The 25,491-nt window shown below is 39.6% G+C and overlaps 1 protein-coding gene across 1 annotated transcript in view; it reads right to left on the bottom strand.

Annotated features, from left to right (window-relative positions):
- ZSWIM6 (zinc finger SWIM-type containing 6) overlaps positions 1-25,268 on the bottom strand; it is an 867,641-nt gene extending 842,373 nt beyond the window's left edge. The window contains exon 1 of the mRNA XM_044063817.1: positions 24,582-25,268. Coding sequence (XP_043919752.1) covers positions 24,582-25,092 — 511 coding nt within the window. The 5' untranslated portion in view covers positions 25,093-25,268. The remainder of the gene's footprint in view (positions 1-24,581) is intronic.
- Between the last annotated feature and the right edge of the window lie 223 nt (positions 25,269-25,491).

The raw sequence follows: 25,491 nt of genomic DNA, 5'->3' as shown, positions 1-25,491 counted from the left end.
CCATCACTGTATAGCCCTTCACAAACTAAATTGGTTAGAGCTGCCCAATTATCTCACCTACACTCAACTTATTCATGCACACAAATTCATTTTCAGCCTCTCCCTCTGTCCCTCCTTTTCCTCCACATTTAAAATGCACCTCCCAGAAAGACACTTAAGATCGAGCAATCAAAACCTGACAGAACTGTATAAACCTACCCATCCTCCAGACAAAAATCTCCTATCCTCTGCCCTTGCATGTCAATGGAACTCCCAACCACCATCCATCCGGACCACCACAAACCACACTACCTTTAAAAACTCACTTCACTCACACCTAATATCCCTCTGGGAATGCTCCTGCTCCCACCCCTCATAATTTCACTCACACCTAATATCCCTCTGGGAATGCTCCTGCTCCACCCCACATAACTTCTAATCTCTACACCTCTGACATCTCATGTACTTCAGTGTCCTATTCGTATATTTCTATTGCAGGATCAAATTTATCTGCAAATAATTACTTATAATTTTATAACATGACTTTTACTTGTTCATTCCAGAAACTGTATCTTTAAATGTTATGATTTTACTTGTACGATTGTATCTACTTGTACTACTGTATTTACTGTAACGTAACACTTTGAATTTAATTTTCGTTTGTATGGAGCTTTTCTCCCCAGGACTCCATTGAAAATGGGCTCTTCTTGGCTTAATGGACCATCCTGGTAAACAAACTGCAAATAAATAAATAAATAAAATAAAGGGGGCCCAGAGGACAGAACATATTCTGCAACCAGACACAATTATGGCAAGAACTTCAAATAAAATTATTATCATTTAGTTCCTGCCTTTGAGGAAGATGCAAATTCCAAGCATGTAAAAGACTGCCCGGACAGAAGACTCTGTACAGTTATGTCTCTAAGGACAATGTCAGAAAAAAGGTCTGAACAAACAGATCAAAACCAGTCTGTAGCACTTAATGAACCCATGAGAAGAGGCCAAAGCTGCAGCCACACAAATCTTATCTGAGGAGACATTCCCAAAAAAGGGCTGGGTGGTGGAAACTGTTTTCATAGAATGGCCGTAGAGGACATAGGAGTATTATGCACAGAATGAGCTTGTACACAATGACAGGTTTACCGAACACCAAGCAAAAAGAACACATCAATATAACACACAGCGGTGGCATCAGTACCTGCTACTAAAAGGGGATTTAAAAAGATGGATGTCTCAACTACAACATGGGCTAGCTCAAAAAGCAGATGAGGTACCGTAACGTTATGCTGAACAAAACTACCAGTGTGAAGAAAATAAAAAATCAGTTTCAAACCTGATGGACTGCATGAATGCTATATTATGCATATATAAAATGGTGCAGGTGCATACACAACTGTTAAAATAACACACGCAGTATTACAATACAAGTAAAATGTGTAAACTCTGCTAAAATATACAATTGTGGTGTAAGTCACAAAAAACCTAGATGGACACATGAGGAAATGTCAACGTGATTAGATCTGTAATGTTCACTACCCTGACTTTCACACTTGCTTTTCACCAGGATGAAGCTGTACAAGGCATTTTTACAACCACACTAGATCAAACTCGGAGCATTGTCTTCTAACTTTATTCATACTATACTGTGATTTAATATGCCATACTCTGCACTTCAAACCTTTTGCTTTTAACTCCAACCCACAATAAATATTACATATAAAACAAGCTCATTCAACCAGAAAAATAAAAACGCAAAACAGTGGCTTCTTAAAAAAAAATACAACCAATCAAATCCATTTAAATTATGTGAAGTACATGTTTCACACAGGAAAGGTTTTAACCCACCTGCCTATTGTTTTTCTCATAAAAAACAATGTTTCCCTCGCCCACTTACTGTAGTTGAAAATTAAAAACCTCTTAGCAGATCTGAACATCAGCTGTACACTTTCAGGCACAAACACTAAAACACAAACATACTTGCTCTATAAAACAGCAAAACTGCTGTGAAATTAAGCACTGAAAAGGAAAACTGTGACAGTTACAGAACTCGTCTTCCAAGAGGACTTGGAAACAAAAGCATTACCCACTACATAATTATCACAAGCCACGGCCACAATATGTGCTCTTATCACAGTAATTCCATGATGTCCCCACTCAGCTTCTGTGCTCTCACACTATTTTAATAATATGTTGCGGATTTGCCTACTACCATGTTACCTGCCCATGTACCTGTATATTGTAAGGGAACATCTGTAGCTTGCCACACGTCTACCCAGGGAAAGGTGGGTTTTTTTTTTACCTTTTTTATTCAGGCATTAATTTGGCAGTCTACAGGGCCACCTCCAAAATGTTCTGAGGTTCTCTCCGATGTGGGAGGCCACACACTGATGTTTGCCTCAAGGGGTTCCTCTGGTAAAGGAAATGTGCTAGAGAGGACTGTTGTGTACTAGAACTAAAAGTAGAACTGATGACGGGCAGAACAGCAAATCCCCACAGCATGACAGTAATTACCATGGGAGTCTATGGTGCATATAAATGGACATCTCACAGATGGATGTGGCATCTTACAGACATATAAATAAAATGCTTTCCCCAAGAGAAGTTCACACAAATAGAAAACCACTTTATTAGTTCAACGGTACAACTAATTTATAGCACAGCATCTTCCCAAGAAGCCAGTCCCTACCAAATTAAAACTCCCAAAATCTTTCAAATTCAACTTGGGGATTCTTACTAAGAATACAGACTTGTGAACAGGTCAAATCAAAGGGCAAAAGCTGAATAATGCAGCTTACACATATTCATAGCATTCTTTCTTCCTGAATTTCTGCTCACGTTCTGGACCCTCCAAGTATCTTCAATGCTTTCCTGCAGGCATAATGGCTAATACAACCACTGCACATTTCCAGTGACGGTAACAACTGAGAGGTGCTTGACCATCTCACCTCTTTCTGGGAAAATACCCAGTCATTTAGATTAGCAAGACTTTCCAAACCACTTCCTAAATCTTTTAGTGTAAGTACTTGGTTGTGCTGCGGTAGCGTTGTCGCCTCACAGTAAGACGCTGTCCGGTTCGATTCTCAGCTAGAGCGTCTTCTGCGTGGAGACGTGTGAATGGGTGTACCTTGATTGAAGGTTGTGCGTCAGGGCTGGCAACTCGGCATGTAAAAATCAACTGCCAATCATTAGCGGACCGGAGTTCCGCTGTGGCGACCCCTAACCGGGAAAAGCCAACAGACACATACATACATACTTGGTTGGCTATACGGCACTTGTAGAGGGGTTTGTAACACTAAACGATCACCTTCTTTAACACAAGGTCGGGCAAGAGCATGGGTAGAAAGAAAACTAAGAAGAACACAATATAACCAACCATTTGAGTAACATGAACTACAGGATTCTAATAAATAAAGTCCCGCAAAGGATGATTTTTAAGATGTCTATGCTGCATACATCTGATCACCAGTCCAGGTAGTAAATAATAAAAAAGTACAGAGGACAGTGGCAGTCACCACACTGCTTTAGCAGTTCTAGAAATGGAGAAGATTGTTCTTACATACATACAGAAAATCAATTGTTCTAACGTTTTCAGGCTGATAACTACGTTAATGAAGCATAATGATCATGTGACATCTAGCAGAGGTGCAAGGTTCAGCAGACTGCAGGAATGTGATAAGAGGAAAAGTAAACAGCAGCTCAACCTGTGTGACAGCACACTGTGGCAGGCTCTATATTCTAGTTCCCCTCTGCCTGTCATTTCCTCTGTTAGTCCAACAGTAGCCTAGGCAGAAGCATGTAAAAATGGCAGCAAATACTCCTGCCGTGAAAACAAGGACAACGCAAACAAACCACAGAATAAAATAAAAAAAAAAAGGAGCCAGTTTGTTCCAATCTTAAGCAAGACCAGACAAAATACTATTCAGGAAACAGAAGGCAGAAAATAGGCAAGCGTTGCGAAGTACACTGAATCGAATAACTCTCCCACTTTCAAAAAGAACCAAGCCAAACAGTGAGTAAACTGTTCCAGTTGCCAGTTCCATACACTTCGTTCTAAACTACAGTACAAGGTTGCTCTTTTCAATTGGGCAGGACTAACTTCAGTTGATATGATCAAGTCTTTTAGTAAAAACAAAATGAAAAATCCAGCAAAGTTAGAACTTCCACTGAGTGACATCCCAAACCTCTTGTATCAGAGGCAAAAGGGATATATGCAAATGACCCTTATGAACATCAGGCGTTTCAGCTAATTGGTGATTCTTGTTTCGTTGTTTTAATGGACAATTTCAGGCCAATGAAGCCAAACCCCACTAGCTGTGGATATGTATATTTCAGCCTTGTTAAGACCTCATCAGCACAGCACAAGCAGAGTTCATTTCACAGACTATTTGTGATCTTAAAGGACCTGAACAGCAAAGGTTAAGGGTTCTAGCAAGCTGTGGAAATTCAAATGCCAGATATGCTTTGTTGGGAATTTGAGGACACAAGCTGCAAAAGTTTCAATGGTGGACAACTGTGTTACCACGAGGATGTACATGGCCCAGAAGCTATATTTTTACACAGACCTTTAAGCAGAACCTGAAAAGCAATGTCTTTCGGCTTATCCTGGTTAGGGGTCACCACACACAATCACTGGTCCGCAGACTGAATGGCAGTGGTGTTTTTACGGTGTTGAGTTGCTAGCCTGGCACCCAACCTTCGAAGAAGGCATACACACACACGCACCTATCTGCATGTCTTTCATGTTACTCGAATCAGAGATGCTGGGGTCCAGCTAAAGCCAAAACCAAACAATATATGTCTAAACTCAGCATATCAATATGCCCACCAATACAAGAGCTACTGTAGTACCTTGTAAATACTATTACTGCAAACTGAGAACCACCAGCCGCAAGTTGTTTCTAAGCAGTGAATGTCTTGTAGGCACTACCCGAACTGGTAAGGTTCCATTACCTACAACCATGTTGTAAGTGCCTTGCAAAATAAACAGTACAATACACAACAGTAGCATGAGATAATGAAAACCACAAAAGTATACTTTTATGCATATAACAAAGGAGAACAAAGTGGTTTTTACTGCAATTTTCTGGAAATGCAGAGTTTCTTTAACAACTGAAGGAGCAGATTGTACAAACAAAACAGGGACCTTGCATCATTAGAGCAAACCAACATTAACAAAGATGTGTATAAGGTCTTCAAACTCCAGACTAACACCATTTGTTACGTATTCTTTCCCTCATTACTTGTATTCAACCTGGGACAAACCTGTAAATTGATCACCTATCCCAATAAACAAGCAAAACATAAAATAAAGCTTATACAATAGCAGACTTAACCTGCTGAAATTAAAAGACTGTAAAGCAAAGTTGAGAGTGCAACACGCCAGACCACTGGACAAAGCAATATTCCAGCTCCAATGGCAGCCCAGGAACAAAAAGTCTTGGCACCTAAATTGAAATGACAAGTTCTCTTTCTCTTTATGTAAAGAAGTTTTGTAATAGCTTGTCCACTATTCATCCTTTTTAGCATGGCTAATGTTACCACATTAGTGAATTCAATAGGAACTACTTTATTTTTTTTTCTTTTTGTCCAAGGAAAATTATTATTTTTGAAGCTCAAAGCAGTGGATTCTGTATCCATTTTCTCTTTTGTTTTATCTCATATGTAACGCAGTTTTACCACCGAAAGGAACCTTTTTTCCCCTCTAGATTTGCCCTAAATATACATACATTTAATCATTTAATATGAACAACATTTCGAACATCCACCACTTATATTTTTTTAGTAACTATCATGTCGTCAAAATGAGTTCTTGGAATTCCTTGCCATGTCCAGTCAGTAGTTTCTGCATACAGTGGGCTCTAAAGCACTTCTAAATACAGTGGTTATCAAAAACTTGGCTTGTACTGACTACCAAATACATTGTGAAATCTTTCACTGGTAACAAATTAAAGCTTTCTCCACTTTGAGATGCAAGTATAAAGCAGCTCGCCAAACCACAATTCACCCAAGCCCCATTAATTACAGCTAATTCCCCTACAGTGCTTATCCTCCAGAGAGAGCAATACTTCAGCAAATCCGTTAAAAAAGGGTTCCTGCAGGGAACTCCACTCTCGAGATCAACATGCCTCACTTTGCTCTGGTACCAACATGTCCTAAAGAGAGAAAATGTAGATTTTTACATCCAAAGCGGTATTTAGGTGAAGAAAAAAAAAGTGTTTCACAAAACAGTAAAGGTGACTGGCAGGCTGGATCAAATGAGACAGTAATTTGTTGTAGATAAGGGCATCACTGCAGAAACTCACTATGAGATGTGTTTGCTGAAAGGGGAGGGGTGCTTCAATTTAGATATGAGGCAGGAATACTAATGGAGGACAGTTAACGAGAGGGGGGGATATGAACCAATCTGATCCTAATTAAGGCAAGACATGAGATGATCAGTATGAGACTCTTTAGACACCAGCCCTAAGATCACTAAAGCTGTCCAGGATGATACGTTGATGCTTGGTGAAATAAAATGAAAGACAAAAATGCTTGAAAACGTCAAGGAAGATTAAAAAGAGGAGTGCACATGCAAAGGGTCAGACATCAATCAGCTTTGGTTAGAACTAACTGGGGAATTCTCCCTGGCACCCTGCCTTGTACACAACCTCATTGACTGTGTGTGTGTGTGTGTGTGTGTGTGTGTGTGTGTGTGTGTGTGTGTGTGTGTGTGTACAGGTGCTTAGTTTAAGTGTGTGCATACTTATGCAACCAGCTTATTGTACATTTTTTTATTTTTTCCCCTAACAGATTTGTTTTTCAATTAAATTGTACAGGTTATAGGTCACATTAAAGGTGGGAAAAAGTTTTGAAATTATTTATTATGGTCTCATTTTTTTCTATCACAAAAAAAATGGCATTTTAACAGGAGTGTGTACACTTTGTGTGTGCGTGTGTTTACACACACACATATATACATATATATATTATATATATATATATATATATATATATATATATACACACACACACACACACACACATATATATATATATATATATATATATATATATATATATATATATATATATACACACACACACACACACACACACACATATACATATATATATATATATATATATATATATATATATATACACACACACACACACACACACACACACACATATATATATATATATATATATATATATATATACATACATACATACATACATACACACACACACTAGTGTAGGATTTGTACACATACATATACAAAACTGAGAAGTTTAAACTCTTTCAGAATTTGGCTAACTGGTCGACCAATTTAAACTCCACACTGTGAAGTGTCCTCTCTTACAGCGAAGCATTACAGCCTTGAAACCAGTTTGATGCATTAAAACCAATGTTGCTCTATCAGCAGTGTTGGTGTGAATTTTTCTTGCCAGCTTGGGGGTGATGGGTAAGGGGGTTCGGCAAGGACAATGCCATCTCTTGGTCAATAAAACAGAAACAGCTTGTACAAATGTGCAGGACTCTGAGCTTTACTTCACTTTAGAATGGAAGCACATGAACAGGGTGTGACAAGCAGTTTCTTGTACATGCACAAATTATTATTAAAATACACCAAGAAATCTCAACTTAAGCTTCTAAAGTCACTCTTTACTCACCCGGACAGTCGCTCACTATTTTCTTTGCTCTCAGGAGAAAGAACATAACACTTAATCAAAACTGATAATGGGGAGGGGGTCTAGAACAACTATGAGAATGTAATACTGCCTACAAATATTGCTATAAAGCATCGAAATAAGGAGATACGATTGTCTGCTGCAGGTAGAAGTAGTAGCTTATCACCAGCTGCACCATTTAATAGTAGCCTTTTCTCTGGCTATATGTACTGCAGGAAGTTAATGTCTGGGTTACCATTTTTTTTAATTAAAAAATCGGTCAAAACTGATGAAAAAGCTACAGAAACATCAAAGGCAGTCAGACATTCTGGGACAGCAGGGATATGAAAACAAGGAAGGCATAAACAACTCCTACAGCAAGTGACCTGTTTTTGCAGTGCATGGCAGCAGCATCTGAAACAGGTGTAACTTGCACATATCTGGTAACTGCTGACATCTCAAATGTGCAAGAAGACTGGAAACTCCAAAAGTTAATCTTCATTCAGACCTAACTGATGGACATTTTCAATTCCATGCAAATTATGCATGGTACTAGATCGGTTCACATTTCTGTTAGCCAACTCATACCGTGATATTTCTGTTCAGCCCAGTTCTTTGTTTTATTCCTGGGGGAGCAAAGGACTATGCAGCTGCTCTCTGGCAAAGACTGCATGCGTGTTTCACTGGTGCCATGTTATACTACAGTTGTTCGGGATCACTCCTACAAATGTAACCAGTGGGGTAAGACTTGGTTAACAAACCTGAAACACTTAACAGCTGTTGTTTAGCACTGCAACATTTCTACTCACACACTCCAAGCACTCCATGCAGAAAAGCAGAAGGAGAACCTAATTTAAGGTTAACTGCTAATGTGTGAGTGAGTGTGTGTGTGTGTGTGTGTGTGTGTGTGTGTGTGTGTGTGTGTGTGTGTGTGTGTGTTGGGGGGGGGGCTGACAGTAACATTGTGATATATATGCATCTGGCAATCTCTTTGAAACTCATAAGGGGTTTGATCATGTGTAGTCATCTGTCTAGGTTACATAACTACGATAAAAACAAAGCTACTGAAATCAGGAACTAAAACAAAGCTTGTGTACTCTAAAATAATAAAACATTGTGCAAGCTGAAGGCAATACCTGAAAGTATGAACAAAGCATCAGCAATTATATTAGTAACAAGACATAAAAATACGCAGACCAACAGCTAGCAAAAAAGACAACATGAACTGCTTCCTTTCCTTTAATCTAAACCTTAGAAAACCACATAGAAAGAAAAACACGGTTTAAGCATTCTCTGCATCATTCTGTCTGTACATGATTCTGCAGTTTCTCTACATACTATGCTTGCTTTTTCTTCTATGGATTCCAGCAGAACAGCATAGTAGAGATTCAGCCATAGAGCACTTAGGTCTCCAGTTCAATCCCAGCTGTGGTACCTTCTGTCTCCCCCACAGGTCGATGCGGTCTGCCAAATGTTAGTGAAACAGCATACATACGTGGGAGAGTGACACTATAGCCAGAATTGTTTTCTTTGCCTTAAGCTCAAAGATTAACGGCAGAGGCTCCTGCTCCCCCACAAACTAAAGAGGATAAAACAGATATTACAAAATGAATGAAACCCTACATTATTTTATCTGTGAATACATGGTGATGTCACATTAGGGATAGTGTGAGGTGGTTGGACAGACTTTAATGACGTACAACAATGCAACCATTAAAATATATGAACCTCCCTCTGGTGATGCCACGGACATTAAACGTTATTGTTTACATTCTGTGATATCAATATTTACACTCTGATATCAATGTAAGGAAAAATATAATTTTAAAGTTTTTTTTTTAATACGGACAAGAAAAGGAAAGTATTAACTGATGGGAGAAATGTTTAATCAGCAGTTTATGCACCACACACGGTAGTACACAGGTAAAATTATTTTCATCAGCAAATCACTTTTAAAGTTTCTTCTTTTCAAGTTACGTCTCACAAAAGTAATTACAATAACAACCAATATGAAGTGAGAAGTTTAAGGGCTTTCTCAACAGCGCTCAAAAGTGTAGCTGAAAATGGGAAGGATGCTCGTGTTTGCTAACTTTACAAACTCTATAGCCAATCCCCAAGCTGCAGCAGCAGGCAAACAGGACACAAACAAGCAGCAAAACATACGAATATTCTCCTTTTTGTAAGTGGAAATAATTCAAAAATTCAATCGCTGGATTAGACATACAGGCGACTGTAACTATCTGCAGGCAGTCACGTCACAGCAAGGCAAAGAGGCAATGCAAGTCGTTTACAATACAGAAATTCTGTTCTACTCACCACCCGTTTCTAACTAATCTGATTAGCAAGGCCACGATAAACTGCTAAATTAACTCAAATAATAACACTTTTATGCTGGCCAATTACAGGCTTGTTACTTTCATATCATCTAGTTTAGCCCCCAGTGATTAAATTCCTGTGTTGCACTGCATTTTACAAAACAGCAGCAAATGGCTTAAGTAAGAGTACATCTCTTCTGCCAAAACAGATTCAAGTTCAACAGATGAATAGGCTGGAGTGAAATGCCAGGTTTAGAGAGAAACAAACACACACACACACTTCTACTGTGTTCAAATCTTACAAAAAAAGGAGCTCTTAACTCTCAAACGGTTTACCTACAGCTACCTCAGAAAGCAAACCATATAACATAAAACAACCACAATATATTAAAACTATGTTCACTCAAACGTATTTTTCAAAACTTGGCAACATCTACTAATTATTCAAATAACTCGTTTAGTAAAAACTTTCCATTTCCTTGTTTTTGGAATTCCATACTCTACTTTTAACACCAGCAGACCCAACTGTATAAAAGGGAATTTATCAGCTAATGACATACTCCAAGCTTTCAGTCTTTCTAAGTTGGCAGAAAGATGTGAAAGAAAATATTGCTGTACTAAAGTTTCAAAGTAGGGCAATTCCAAAATGTAACCGTATTCTTTGAAAAACAAAATGCAAGTAAATGGGTTTCAAAACCAGCTACAGGAAAACTGGAAAAATGACCCAGGTAAAACAATTATGCTGCCTAAGTAGGTACTGATTCCTGAAACACACAGAAGATCAAACACCCGAAAGTTTTAGAGGCTGCTACCACATATGGAATTCTGGGTACATAGAAGTCTTAAGTTTTCTGCACAAAGAACCGTTGGTTAGAATCTGCTTCCTTCTTTGAACCGAATACAAATATTTTTCCAATGAGAAGTTAAAACCACCCACACAAATCAACTCGGGGTTATCAAGTGCACTTCAACAAAAACAGGTTCTCTTACTCCTCTATGGACAATTCATTTTTCATTCAAATGCATATTTGCTGAAAGTTGGTCAACACACCTTACATTCATACTACATAAGATGGTTAAGGTGTTATGTCTTATAAACACAAGTTACAGGGTTTGAGTTTCACAAGGGATAATTGGCTAGGCTTAAAATGGCTCGCAAGGGCAGTTAACCTAGTACTAATCTATGAACCTATAAAGATACAAGACAAATGAAAATAAACTGCTTGCTTTTCGCAATGTGGTTAATATGTCCGCTCTAGAACTAATGTGTGTGTGTTCACAGTTAACCCTTTTATATTAGCAGTTTATACATAGTAGTGCATCCAAAATCTGCAAACAGACAGCTTTTCCCCTCTTTTGGTCTTGTGTTTTTTTTTTTTAAAGGGAGACAGCCACAGCTGATAAGATTACAATGCCCTACTTTGTGCTGTCAGATCATAAACCCATTGAAAACAAAGTATACTGTCAAGTCTGGGAAGCTTCAGTAAAAACATAAGTGACTTGTTTGGAGTGACGTTTACGTAACAGACATATTTTTTATTATTAGAAAGATGCCCACAGGGAAATAACCACTATTTTCGTAGCAATTAAAAACATTGATATACCCATTTTCTTGATTTCCTCCCATAATGCCACATTACTGAAAACTATTGAAAACAAAATACTCAAGATTTATTCACTTGATCAACAGAAAGCACCAATGCTTTACACTAACCACGTGTCACTGGCTACCAGTATCTGCTAGGGATTTAGTACTTTCAAACATTCTTTCTTTTAAAAGATCTAAAAGGTACACACTCCTTAAAAACGAACTACATAAAACAGAACACCCTTTTCTTCTTAGAAGTTCCAACATCACAATAGCAGTTAAGCCCCCTTCCCTCACTTACACTAACTGCTACCTACAAAGCATTTACAGTTTCTTGAAGTCTATCCCTGAATGCATGTGGCAAACCAAGGATTTCAGACAATTCAAGAAAAAAATTAATATAAAAGAAAACAAATGCTTTGGAAAGACAGAATATGGTTACCTTTCTTAGCATTTTATTGAGTACAAGCACTCCTATCAGCTTCTAATACCCATCACATCACAGCCAAGCATATATGAATGTGCCCATGTATACACTGCACTTAACTGGCCTTGGATCCTTTAAAGTTCAGCTACGTGCTCATTTGTTTTGTTAGCCATTTAAATTATCAGTTTATAAACACATTTCTCCTCTTTGTATTTTCCACTAATGCTAAAAAGGGTTGTGTTCCATGTGCTTAACATAATTTAACTTTGAATCCTGCACCATTTCTGTGCATTAACAACTCAATCTGATTGTGTATCCCACTGTACCTTAGCTTTATTCTTATTCATTTCTGTACATTAAACAACTATATACAGCTGTCTCATTTGATCAACCGCGTGGCAGGCAATTTAAGTGCCTTCGTTGAAGGTTGAATGCCGAGCTGGCACCTCGGCATTCGTGAAAATCTACTGCCAATCATTAGCGGACCGGAGTTCCGCTGTGGCGGCCCCTAACCGGGAAAAGCCGAAAGAGAACAACAACACATTTGCCTACTTTGCCTGGGTCATAGCTGAAAAAGACAAGTTACTGATCAGTTCATACAGCTGGTCTAAACAAACAAACCAAATAAATGCATACACAGATAAATAGTTAAGTAAGTGAACAAATAAAAGTACTTCTGTACAATGGCTATCTTGCTATACATTTTAAATGGAGCTGCTGGTTAGAATGTCTAGCAGAGGCTGCCACTACTGCACTAATTACAAATTTCTACTTGTGTATCCCATAGGCAGGCAGTGCTATGCAATAAGGTTTATGTCGACCTATATACAGCATGTCATGCAAGGCTGTATGTATGTACTACGCCATACATTTAAAATGTTGTGAATCCCATCATAGTTAAGGAATTGAAAACACAATCTCCTTTAAATGTAGATTACAACAGGAGTGGAGGCTCAGTCCACTAATACTGAATTGAGGAAAAAAAACAAAAAAAACAAATATAACCTTACAAAGAAGGAATCTTTAACCCACTGGATCTCTCACTCTGAGATGTAACATATTGTACAATAAAAACAATACATTTACATCTAAAATCTCAAGTACTTTTTTTCTATCCTACAACTTAAAAAAATCAACTGTTTTTTCTTGGTGGTTCCTGTATTTGCCATCGCTAAGAGATTTTAAGTAGTGTAAATTGGTCATCGTTTAAAATAAAAATTATTAATTCTAGTACTTTTACTTTCAGCATCATAATGATGGACATGGCTGTGGTGAATATGTATTTTAACAGGAGGGAGGAGCATAGGGTGACAGGAGGAAGATGCACACAGGTGGATTATACCTTGTGTAGGACGACCAGTTTGAAGGAGATTGCAGACTGTAAAGTTGTGACCGGGGAAAGTGTAGTTAGGCAGCATAGGATGGTGGTTTGTAGGATGAAGTTGGTGATCAAGAAGAGGAGGAGGAGTGGAAGGGCAGCACCAAAGATCAAATGGTGGAAATTGAAAAAGGGTAATTGTGAGGTGGAGTTCAGGGAAGAGTTAAGACAGGCACTGGGTGGCAGTGAAGAGTTACCAAATAGCTGGGTTACTACAGCAGAGCTAGTAAGGGATATGGCTAGAAAGGTGCTTGGTATGACATCGGGACAGAGAAAGGATGACAAGCAGACATGGTGGTGGAATGAGGAAGTACAGGAGAGTATACAGAGAAAGAGGTTGGCAAAGAAGAAGTGGGACTGTCAGAGAGATGAAGAAAGTAGACAGGAGTATAAGGAGATATGGTGCATGGCAAAGAGAGAGGTGGCGAAGGCTAAGGATAAGGCATATGAAGAGCTGTATGAAAGGTTGGACACTAAGGAGGGAGAAAAGGACCTGTACCGATTGGCTAGACAGACGGACCGAGCTAGGAAAGACGTGCAGCAGGTAAAGGTGATAAAGGATAATGAGGGAAACATACTCACAAGCGAGGAGAGTGTGTTGAGCAGATGGAAACAGTACTTTTGAGGGGTTGATTAATGAAGAGAATGAGAGAGAGAGAAGGTTGGATGATGTGGGGATATTGAATCATGAAGTACAATGGATTAGCAAGGAGGAAGTAAAGATAGCTATGAAGAGGATGAAGAATGGAAAGGCTATTGGTCCAGATGACATACCTGTGGAAGCATGGAGGTGTTTAGGTGAAATGGCAGTGGAGTTTCTAACCCAGATTGTTTAATGAAATCTTGGAAAGTGAGAGGATGCCTGAGGAATGGAGAAAAAGTGTTTTGGTACCGATTTTTAAGCATAAGGGTGATGTGCAGAGCTGTAGTAACTACAGAGGGATTAAATTCATTAGTCACAGCATGAAGTTATGGGAAAGAGTAGTGGAAGCTAGGTTAAAAAGGGATGTGATGATTAGTAATCAACAGTATGGTTTCATGCCAGGAAAGAGCAATACAGATGCGATGCTTGCTCTGAGTGTTGATGGAGAAGTACAGAGAAGGTCAGAAGGAGTTGCACTGTGTTTTTGTAGACTTAGAGAAAGCATATGACAGGGCGCCTAGAGAGGAGTTGTGGTATTGTATGAGGAAGTTGGGAGTGTCAGAGAAGTATGTAAGAGTGGTACAGGATATGTACGAGGGTAGTGTGACAGCGGTGAGGTCTGCGATGGGAGTGGCTGATGTGTTTAAGGTGGAGGTGGGATTACATCAAGGATCAGCTCTGAGCCCTTTCTTATTTGCAATGGTGATGGACAGGTTGACAGACGAGATCAGACAGGAGTCCCCAAGGACTATGATGTTTGCAGATGACATTGTGATCTGTAGTGAGAGTAGGGAACAGGTGGAGGAAACCCTGGAGAGATGGAGATATGCTCTAGAGAGAAGAGGAATGAAGGTCAGCAGGACTAAGACAGAATACATGTGTGTGAATGAAAGGGAGGACAGAGGAATGGTGAGGATGCAAGGAGTAGATGTGGCGAAGGTGGACAAGTTTAAATACTCAATAATTCAGAGTAATGGTGAGTGTGGAAGAGAGGTGAAAAAAGAGTACAGTCAGGATGGAGTGGGTGGAGAATAGTGTCAGGAGAGATTTGTGACAGACTAGTACCAGTAAGAGTGAAAGGGAAGGTCTACAAGATGGTAGTGAGACCAGCTATGCTACATATGGGTTGGAGACAGTGGCATTGACAAAAAGGCATGAGTTAGAGCTGGATGTAGCAAAGTTAAAGATGTTAAGACTTGCACTGGGTGTGAGAAGGGTGGACAGGATTAGGACTAATTATATTAGAGGGTCAGCCCAGGTTGGAAGGTTTGGGGACAAAGCCAAAGAGGCAAGATTACATTGGTATGAACATGTGCTGAGGAGGGATGCTGAGTATATTGGGAAAAAGATGCTAAGGATGAAGCTACCAGGTAACAGGAAAAGAGGAAGGCCTAAGATAAGGTTTATGGATGTGGTGATAGAGGACATGCAGGTGGTTGGTTTGACAGAGCAAGATGCAGAGGACAAGAAGAAATGGAAACAGATGATCCGCTGTGGCAACCCCTAAAGGGAACAGCCGAAAGAAGATGATGATGCAATGCAATCATACCAATAATGGTCACCTCATGCAGAAGTAAGTGTCTACCAAACTGCACAAAAACAGTATCACCACACGCAGTATTGCAGTTTGTTTATATTAATGTAAATCAGCTCAGGAAATGGCAGCTCACAACCACAAACAAAAGTACCACTGCACGTTCACAAAAAGAATTCAGTGAAGCAGAGCAATTCTTTATAGAAACACTAGTCTATAGCTTCACGTGGTGTTCAAAAGTTTTGCAGACACTATGCTAAATCCACCCACATCTATAACAGTTTAATTTGAAATCTTCTTTGTGCAAATGATAACTAACCTTTCAGAAGGCCAAAGTAAGCCATTTCTTATCAGATCTCGAAGTTATTTTCAGAATAATCTACACCATTAACAAATACTGAGACCATTAACTTTATAACAGTACTATGATATTTCTATGCCTTTACAGCATACTGACGATATTTCAGCTACAGTGCAAAGCATCTTCTAGAACATTTAGAAAAAGATTAGATGGACAGGTGATCCTACAGGTTCTACAACCATGCAGAATCAAAAGGGCAAAGACAAAGTAGCCGAAGAAAGCTCGGACATCTAGGGCTTTTTCTGTACACAGCTGTACCTGTGCTCACGTATGTGAGCATACTAGTTTGCCAATGGTCCAGTGCACATGTGACAACACTTTATGAAAGGAGGTTGCTGTGAAAGAGACATAGCATTTTTCCTGTGGTGCAGAGGAGCTGTAGTTGAAGATGATGAATTCCAAAAATTTGAGCCCTGCACACGAGTATGGAAGACTTCCCATCCACCAAAGAAAGATGAGCCACATTGAAAAGGGAGTTATCACAGTTTTTGATTAACTTGCATCTTGAGAAACTCTTCATGGACAGCCCAACATTAAGTCAAACCATAAACAAAAATGTATTTATATTTCTGGACTGATGCCCCTCCACTTAACATGTATCTGGCATTTCAACCAAGTGGTTTTGTGGCACTTTCCACTCCTGCAAACCTATCTTTAAAAATGTTCTATTAAAAAACATTGTTTACTTGCATACATACTTTACTGCACTTACCTTTTTCTTTACATAGTGTATATATCACTCACCACTGACAACATATACTGGACACTGCAGATCGTGGGACACTGCAGATCGTGTCATTCACTCAAGACAACATATAACTGGATATAACACACTCATGTGATTCACTTGCTTCTCTGCTTCCTTGTAAATGTATCCTTTATCCCTAACGGGTAAAAAGCTGAAAACAGTTTGCCTAGATTTCAAGCAGCTATGTTAAAAAACAAGGTGTCTCTGATTTCACATCAAGTCAAGTGTTCATTAAACAAACCCACATCTATAAAGCTAAGAGACTATTAAGCAAACATTAAAACTTTCTAAACACATTTATTGAATTATCACTTGTGACACAGGCAAATTTACATTTATATAAAAGTAAAACTGTATTAAGTTCACGTTTAGAAACATTGCACTTCACATATATTGCTAAATATCATATAACCTAAGCAGCATAAACTGTTCAATTACTGCCTTTTTTTAAACAAGAAACATCTTTATTAAACCATCACTTACGACATAGGCATACATTTATATAAATATAAAACAACCCACATTGACACAACCCTAGCTGCAAGCATTTTGCATCACAAACCATACAGACACAATCCCAGCTGCAAGTATTATACTTATAATCTACCAAATCACTTTCAGTCCAGCATTACATAGCTCATTTAAGTCATGCCTTCTTTTAAACCACATTCCTCCCCTGTATGTACTGTTCCCACAATTGCCATTTTTTTTCTATGTATTTTGCCCCTATTCTTTTCTAAAGATCTCAGTTCCATTTGTTTTGTATGTTACTATATTCACTATTTCTAGTATAGTTGGTTTAGATTTTGATTTCCATTTTCTAGTAATTGCTTTTTTGGCAACCACCACAGTTAGACACAGTAAGGCCTTACCACGTCTAGGCAATTCCGAGTCTGTATCATAGCTCAGAAGAATCATCACCTTTCCACCCAAGACCTCTGACAGTGCATCACGCAAGGGATCCTTAAAGTCTGCCAACTCGCAGCACTCCCAGTAAAAACAAACATTAAAACTTCTGACTACATGCATGTAAAAAGTGCCGCTGTTCATTTTTCAATGCATCAACAGAACACATTCTTTATTTTACATTTGCCTGGTTGCTTGTTTACTGAAAATCAGAGAGTATGCTCACAGTGAAAGCTCCAAACAATATATGGACTTTCATACCTTGAACCGCAGAAAACAAGTCGATAAATTTCACCAGTGACACTCACTATGGTTTACAGACTGGAGAGTTGTAAAACATGAATGCAGTAGAGGTTCAAAGTCTGTTCATATATTGTTACCAGGCTAATAATCCGGGGTGGGGGCGCTTTCTAAGCCTACGTTTTCCTGAAAGAATAATGCTATTCTGTGCCTGAACAGGACAAACAGCCAGGCAATTATAAGCCACCTCTGTCCATAAGGAACATGGATGCCAGGCCTTGTGTAAATTCAGAGTTTACAACCAACAACTTAGAGACAGCAAGTGAGATATATAAAGATACAAATGCAACAGATCCCATTTACAATGTCATTTGCGATTACAGACAGAAAGGAGATAGCTTGAATACCACTACTGTACTTAAGAATTTTGTCTGACATTTTAGTGCAGCTGATCAAGAGTACAACCTACTAAAAAACTTCATCTTTTAGTCCACGGTTTGATTCCCTCAGTCTCCAGTTTGCCAACTATGTGATTCTTGCAAAGTCAGTTATCCAGACTGTGCTCCAGGTCATTCTTGAAAACAGGATTATTCTTAACGTGTTCACTCATTTAACAAATGAATACAACAAAAGAATTCTAAGCAAAAGGGATGAAAGAAAGCACCAGTAGGCCGTGTGCAGTTAAGATGGATAGACTTGGATACATAGTACAGTGGTTAAAGTAGTCACTTAGGTCATAGATAGGAGAACACCAAGAAAAGACCCACTGTTCTGCAACCAAGAAGGTATGCACAACAGAGCAGCTCATCTGTATTCCATGTTTTTCCAAGTTTGGAAGATGAAAAGTTGTGACCTTTAAAGGTCCTTTGAACGTTTAATCCTATACACACTAATAAACAGAAAATCCACTTGTTTTCCTGACTCAATACTCTCATTGCAAGTCACATGTTCAGTAATTTACAATTACAATTTCCCTGTCAATTTTGAAATTAATTCTAGATATGCTGCTTGTATACTAGTTACTAATCTCTTTTCTTCCAGTTTTCCCTGCTTTTCCCTAAAGAGAGGTATCTATTCACCAATTCAAGTACATGGCATAGCACAGCAAGGCTACCAGCTCATTACTGCTGTATCCTATAATGTAATACACATCCACTGTTTATAAAAATCTCTTCTATGATGTGACCTTGTGCAGCATTATAACCATTCCCAAGATACCCTCCAAGCCACCAAAAGAAAGCGTAACAGTATCATTCATTAGCTGAGCAACATACCTCTCAACTTCTTGGCTCATTAGACAAAGAAAGACAAAATTAATGGTGGGGGTGAAAAATGAGGGACAAATTGCGCATTGTCTGAAGGATGTGAAGTCTGAAACTCAAGTGTCTTGTCATTATTTACTGACTGCAATCCTCAAAGATTTTCCAGAAAACCACCCATTTCATGAGGAACAGACCAAATCATGATGCAAAAATGTGGACGATTGGCAGATATACTGAGCACTCAGGCCTGCAAAGTTGTTTTTTTCCCTTAAAAACAGGACAGTTAAGTATTTCAGCATGTGAAATTCAACAGAATAGTCTGTCAGCAAAACTATCAAAATATATTCATGCAAGAAAGATGGTAGTTTGTTTACTTCAAACTGTTAACCAGGTAGGAGGGTTGGTCGACAGAACTTTTTCAGCAACAAAAGGGATCATTACGGCACAAGTATAAAATGTCATAAAATGTGTGCACATGGTAGATTTATTAGGTAATATTTTAAATTTAATTTTAAATGGAGTGAGAGTTTCCTTTTGCCCGGCATCAGCTAGTAGGTGATTCCAAGTGGAGGGGCCTAACCTGGTTAAAACTTCTTCCCTTATGGCAGTTTTGAATAGAACCCTAACAAGTGAAATGGCTTCTTCATTGATATCCCTAAGGGAGCAGGATGATTTCTCGGATCTACAATGTTGATTCCTGGGGGACGATGCCCTTACTTTATTATTTTAAGAAGAACAGTCATCAGTAGATGGTTTGCTCAGTCCTTTTAGAAGACTGCAGTGTTGAGCTTGGAGATCTACCATGAATGCAAATTAGCAGAATTTAATTTTTAACAATCTGCAATTTGCGAGCGTTACAGGTGGAATGCATCGGCAACAGATGTAGGTCACATTCAGTCTTTGGGATTAGTGTGTGTTTGGCTAGTACAAGTCAAGAAAAGAGGGTGATTAGTTTGCCTTCAATATATTAGCATTGTACTTGAACAAGAACAAGCCCATTCAAGAACCTGGCAAAACAGATCACCACACAAAATAAAAAAGAAGAGTTCTGCAAACTATGTGCAACATACTACTACAGAAAAGATCACAAGAGTGAAAACATGTACAAACTTGGGTACAGAACTGTACTGCATCTATTCTACATATCACACAAGGCAAGCTATGCACAAAACTTCTCCCCAATTGTTTTTCTATAATCATGGAGCAACAATAAATCAAGCCAAACGTGAAATGTCTGCTTTACATTCTAGACAGTAGCATGTCTAGTATCTTCATTCATGCAGTTTTAACACCAGGCAGACACAGTGCACCACTATGCTGACTATGGCTCTAACATTAACTATTTTTTTTTTAATTTATTGTGGTACGACAACCAAAGCTCCAGTCACTCACTACTTAAACTCTGAAAAGGCTGGATTTCTTTTGGACCTCCATCTCTTGCACTTGTTTACATAAAAATAGTTATAATAACCCAAACAAAACCAAGAGAAGGTCAGAAGAATAAGAAGAGCTGGTCCCTCATTGTTCTGTAGGTAATTTTGATAAAATTAATCACTAAGAGAACAAATTCAGCTCACTGTAGAAATTGTTAAGGAACCAGTAGTTACTATCAATTCCCACTGGTACAGGAGCCAATATAAGAAACGTTGTCTAAACCAGACAATATATTATCATCATTACAATCTGAGTAAATGCTTGCGCAAACAATATTCTTCAACCTATATGAATGCACAGAGAAAGGAACAATTACACATAAAGCAAACAATGTTAAGGATCTATCGGCTGTGTACATCTTTAGTATCTATTATTACATAGTTTTATCCAATTATGCAGACTACCGCAGAATGTTGCAGCGAATGCACCTTTGTAGCAATTTTTGCATACTTTATAAACAAAGGTGTACAAGTTACTATTCCTACACACACATTTATGGTCTGTGGTAAAGGATACTGCATCACATGACACAAAAAATGCCTTCTGGGACAAAAAAAATCAAATAATCTACCAGAAATAAAATATGGCAGCATGATTAAAATAACAAAAATCACTGAACCAACAAAAAACATGCCTCACTGCACAAAGTTTCAGCATTATATGTGTTGTTTCTTCTCAACGCTTTATAAAACTGCAAATTAAGTTCTGAATGCATATACCAATACATGTACAGAAAGTAAATTGAGCACATTTGATTTAATAACAGCAAACATTACAGTAAAAATCATACAAAAATGGTGCCACACTGTTCCTGGAGAGCAGCACAAACCTGTAACACAGCCTATACTCACACCTCAGACAGCCTTTATGTGATCACAATCCCCACCCCCACCCCCATCCACACTTTTCAAATACATCCCTTACTTGACTGCAACAATTTACAGCATTGACAGAAAAAGCTCAGCCACACAGGATCTCCATGAAAAATCAACTCTGAAGCATGTGAGTCACAGATATTCCAAGATGCGACTTTGAAATAAATCCTATGTGGGTAAACAGTGGCTTCAGTCGAGCATACAGACAGCTTGAGGACTGGTGCTCTTTGTTTAAGCAACAATAGGTTGAGAGAAAGTATTTCGTATTTACAGGACAGCCCTTACATCCTCCAATTATACCTTGTTTTACTAAAAGCTTATTAGAAGGTAATCAGAAATAAACTGCTGGGTGCCTCTTTTGGTTAGATTCCAGAGACTGGTCACCTCTTCAGCAACCAAAACTAAATAAATAAAGAACGGGGAAGGGGACAAAAGGCACAAACAAAAACAGCACCATTTCCAAACCAATACATTAACAAGCAAAACTAAACTTTTATAGAACAACTTTAAAAATAGCACACATTATAATTTGGAAAATGTGTGCATACATTATATATTTGTGTGCACTCATGAGAAATGTCTGAGAGGTTGGGGCAAAATGGAAAAAGGGAATACAGTGGTCTACTCACCACAAAGCTTCAATGATACCATTGCAGTGCAGAACTAAACTTGCTTCAATCAGTACCTTCAAAATTTCCATCATTACATGACAGTATTCAGAACAATGATAATATCTTCTGCTCTTGATATAATGAATTTTGAAAGGGGCATAGACCAAATAAACTACTCCAAAGAAACGAACTACACCTCTACCAGACTAGTTCAGCACAAAAAAAAAACGCCTGGACAGGTCACATTTTGTTTACATAAGGAAAAACTGAGTATCCTGAACAATAACAACTCACATTCTACATTCTAAGCAGTATCAAATCTGTATGTAAATGATCAACAGCATTCACATTCATATGTGACTCTATAAAAAAATACCACATTTAAAAGAACATGATGCCAACTGAGCACAAGAAAGAACCACGACAGACGATAAACATACCTATGGAAGACAGTTTTATTTCATAACCACGTTATTTTCTCATGTGCAACCTAAACACATAATGCACAAATATTCAGAAAACTATACACATAAATGAACGTTGTGTGCACCCCTTAAACAAAAACAAGAATTTAGAGCAAGTAAACACACATTGCTGAATGACGCAGAGGCTGACTCCACTGAATGTGGAATCAGTCATCTACAATGTGAGGTAAGCCCAGAAGCGGTATCAACTCAGCCAAACTGTGCAAGCAGTGAATCTACCAGAGAACACACGAAAAGCAAGGTCACTTGTGAACTGTCATGGAACTGCATGTCTTCCATGCGTCTTTTATTACCACAATCTATATTTAAAATCACGTTGCTATTTTAAGTTAAAAGTTTTCCTCCAAATTCCCTACCACATCAACAAAACTGCTATCCATTTTCGCTACATCTGCTGCAAGAAACAGATTTTCACTTTTCCTTAACACAAAATTATGACGCCCCCTCTCAATAGTTCTAACTACAAGTAATGCCTGAAACCCTGTCACTCTCCTAGATAAGACTACATCTTGTATTCATTGCCTCTTGGCTGTATTTTCGTAGCAAATTATTTGCCGAAATGCAGTCAGGCAAGAACCCCCTCCCCTCCCCATGTGCACTCTTGTCATTCCTCGCTGGTGTCGAAGCACACAAGGAACGCATAAAAATGCGCACAGCAGTGCCAAGAAAACCACCCACGGGAAAATAAGACCTGCTCCACTTAGCCCTAGAACAACACCCCATGGAAAAAAACTAAAATTTACTCTAAAAAATAAGGAATAATGCACGCAAAGAAGAAAAAGAGATCCCCTCGGAAGATAAGCTAAATTAGGGTATCCCGATCAGGCTATGAGAATTGTGGTGCGGAAAAAACATTCTCTCCAAATCATTAAAATGCAAATATATGTACGTAGAGAGAGAGAGGGGGGGGGGGACTACCCCTTTCCTAAAGGAAGCACCCAAAGTACAACGATGACAAACAGTGCGAAAGGTTTACATAAGCTACGTGTATTCCCACAACGAAAACAACTCACAATCTGTGGCATGGATAAAAGGGATCGTTCCAGAGACAACGTCTTGATATATGTGACTGTCAGGTCAGTCATAACTCAAAGGAACTCGCTGGAAAGTAATGCTAACAGGGTTCCTCTGGAAATGGTAAAGGAGCTGCACAAATCCACTGCAAATTAGTGGCCTCATCTCTAACCAACACTACCGCAGCTTGCAAATGCCTCTCTCTTCCTTGGTCAAGCCTACCCCCCCCCCCCCCCCAAGAGAAAGAGGCCTTTTGTCCAGACTTTTCTGTGGGATAACAAACTGAAAATGCACAAGCACTAACGGGAACACGGCTGCAGCTTTAGTGAAATTTACTGAAGCCACTTGCCATGCTTGGGAACACTCACAACCTCAGAATAACACGACGTGCTGCGAAATACTCCTATTAATTTGACGCGTATGCGCTTTTATTTCCAATAAACAAATCCCAAGTTCTGGTCACGTCAACACATCGCTTTGTCACAAATTACAAGAGAGTCTGTTTGCAGTATTCCACTGCAGGACACATCTACAGCTTACAAAAACAGTAGCCATAAAAACGTATTTAAATTAAATAAAGACATTGTAGTGTCATGGATCCTGGTGTGCAATGGGCGGGGAGACTTAAAAGAAACCCAGCATTCATTTTGGCTCAAGGCTGGAGACGGAGCACAAGCTGCAGCAAAAGCCCTGAAAGGACGGTATTGTTTCTTCCAAAGCCCCTCACCTCCCCCTCCCTCCAGTGGCTGTTGCCAACTCTCGAGCCCACCGGACCCAAGGAGAGCAAGGGATGGCACTCCACTGGCCTGGCTTTGTTTATACTGTCAGATCCTAACCGCCCCCCACCACCACCCCCGGCGGGGCAGGGATATGCTGTTGGCATGTAAAGGTGTATACACCCCCTCCCCGCCCGCAACGTTGCTGCCCTTTAAATTCCTTCCTTTGTTCGTCTGCTCAAGCTCATTAATTTCTCTTCAGTGTGCATGAGAGAGAGAGAGGACGATGGAGCTGTTACTGCTGGCTGCTGTCCGTTTGGCTCCCCTTTTGTTCAAGATACATACCCCATGCAAAGCGGGGAGGGATGGGGGCGCTTAATACGATGACATAAATGACCAATGGTGGACTTACCGACTTGCAGCACGTTGTCCACACAGCCGCTCTCTAGTAAGGCTATCCCCCGTCTAAAGGGAAGTCGCGTCTCGTCCACCCCAGCTCCTCCGCTGCCACCGCTTCCATTGCCCTCGCCGGTGCCAGCGCTCTCTTCGCCCACAGCGGCGATGTTGAAGGACGAATACATGCAGATCTCCCGTTCACTCCTAGGAAACGACCAGTACACGATACGGCGCTGCACAGGCTCAGGAATCCGCTCAAATCGTTCCTCCACCCGCTGAAATGGCCACTTCTCGGCCACCCTGCGAGCTGCGATATCCAGTAAGGATTCCGGACTCTGCGTCTTGCCCGATCCCCCTGGCATTCCTCCAGAATTACTACCACAAGCTGCTCCAACCCGCTGACCCGATCTGCAGCTCGGGCTATACCCGGATCTGCAGCAGAGCCGTTTAGCGGGGGGCTGCTGACCGCGCTCCGCCATGATCGCACTGCTTCTAGCAAGAGAGCGGAAGTGGCTGTACCATATCATCAAAGGGACGGGACGGACGAGAGAAAGAGAGAGAGACAGAGAACAAGCAAACGAGCCGCAGCTGCCGATTGTCCGCCAGATTTGGGCAGACGCGCCTTACATGGCAGACATGGGGCGGTACAAAATAGAGTAGGTTCTTTTTCCTGAAATCTTGGCAGGAGTAGGGCGGGACAATGAAGGCCAAATAAAAATGTAGGGCGGAGTTACTTAGTTGCGGTTTGGAGGAGGACTGTGAGACACGCCTTCTAATTGGATAGGAATGAGGAAAAGGGTGTGGTTTCTAAGAGATTCTCAGGATCCTCAATGTCACGTTTTGGGCGTTGAAAGGCGTGACTTCGGAGTAGGCTGTCGTATCATATCCCAGGATTTGAAGGCTGTTGACGGTGTGGTTTCCGTGTA

The sequence above is a fragment of the Protopterus annectens genome, chromosome 2.part2 (genome assembly GCF_019279795.1).
Source record: "Protopterus annectens isolate FY-2018-M chromosome 2.part2, PAN1.0, whole genome shotgun sequence".
Classification (NCBI taxonomy): Eukaryota; Metazoa; Chordata; order Ceratodontiformes; family Protopteridae; genus Protopterus; species Protopterus annectens.
This window is presented reverse-complemented; position numbering and strand designations above follow the sequence as displayed.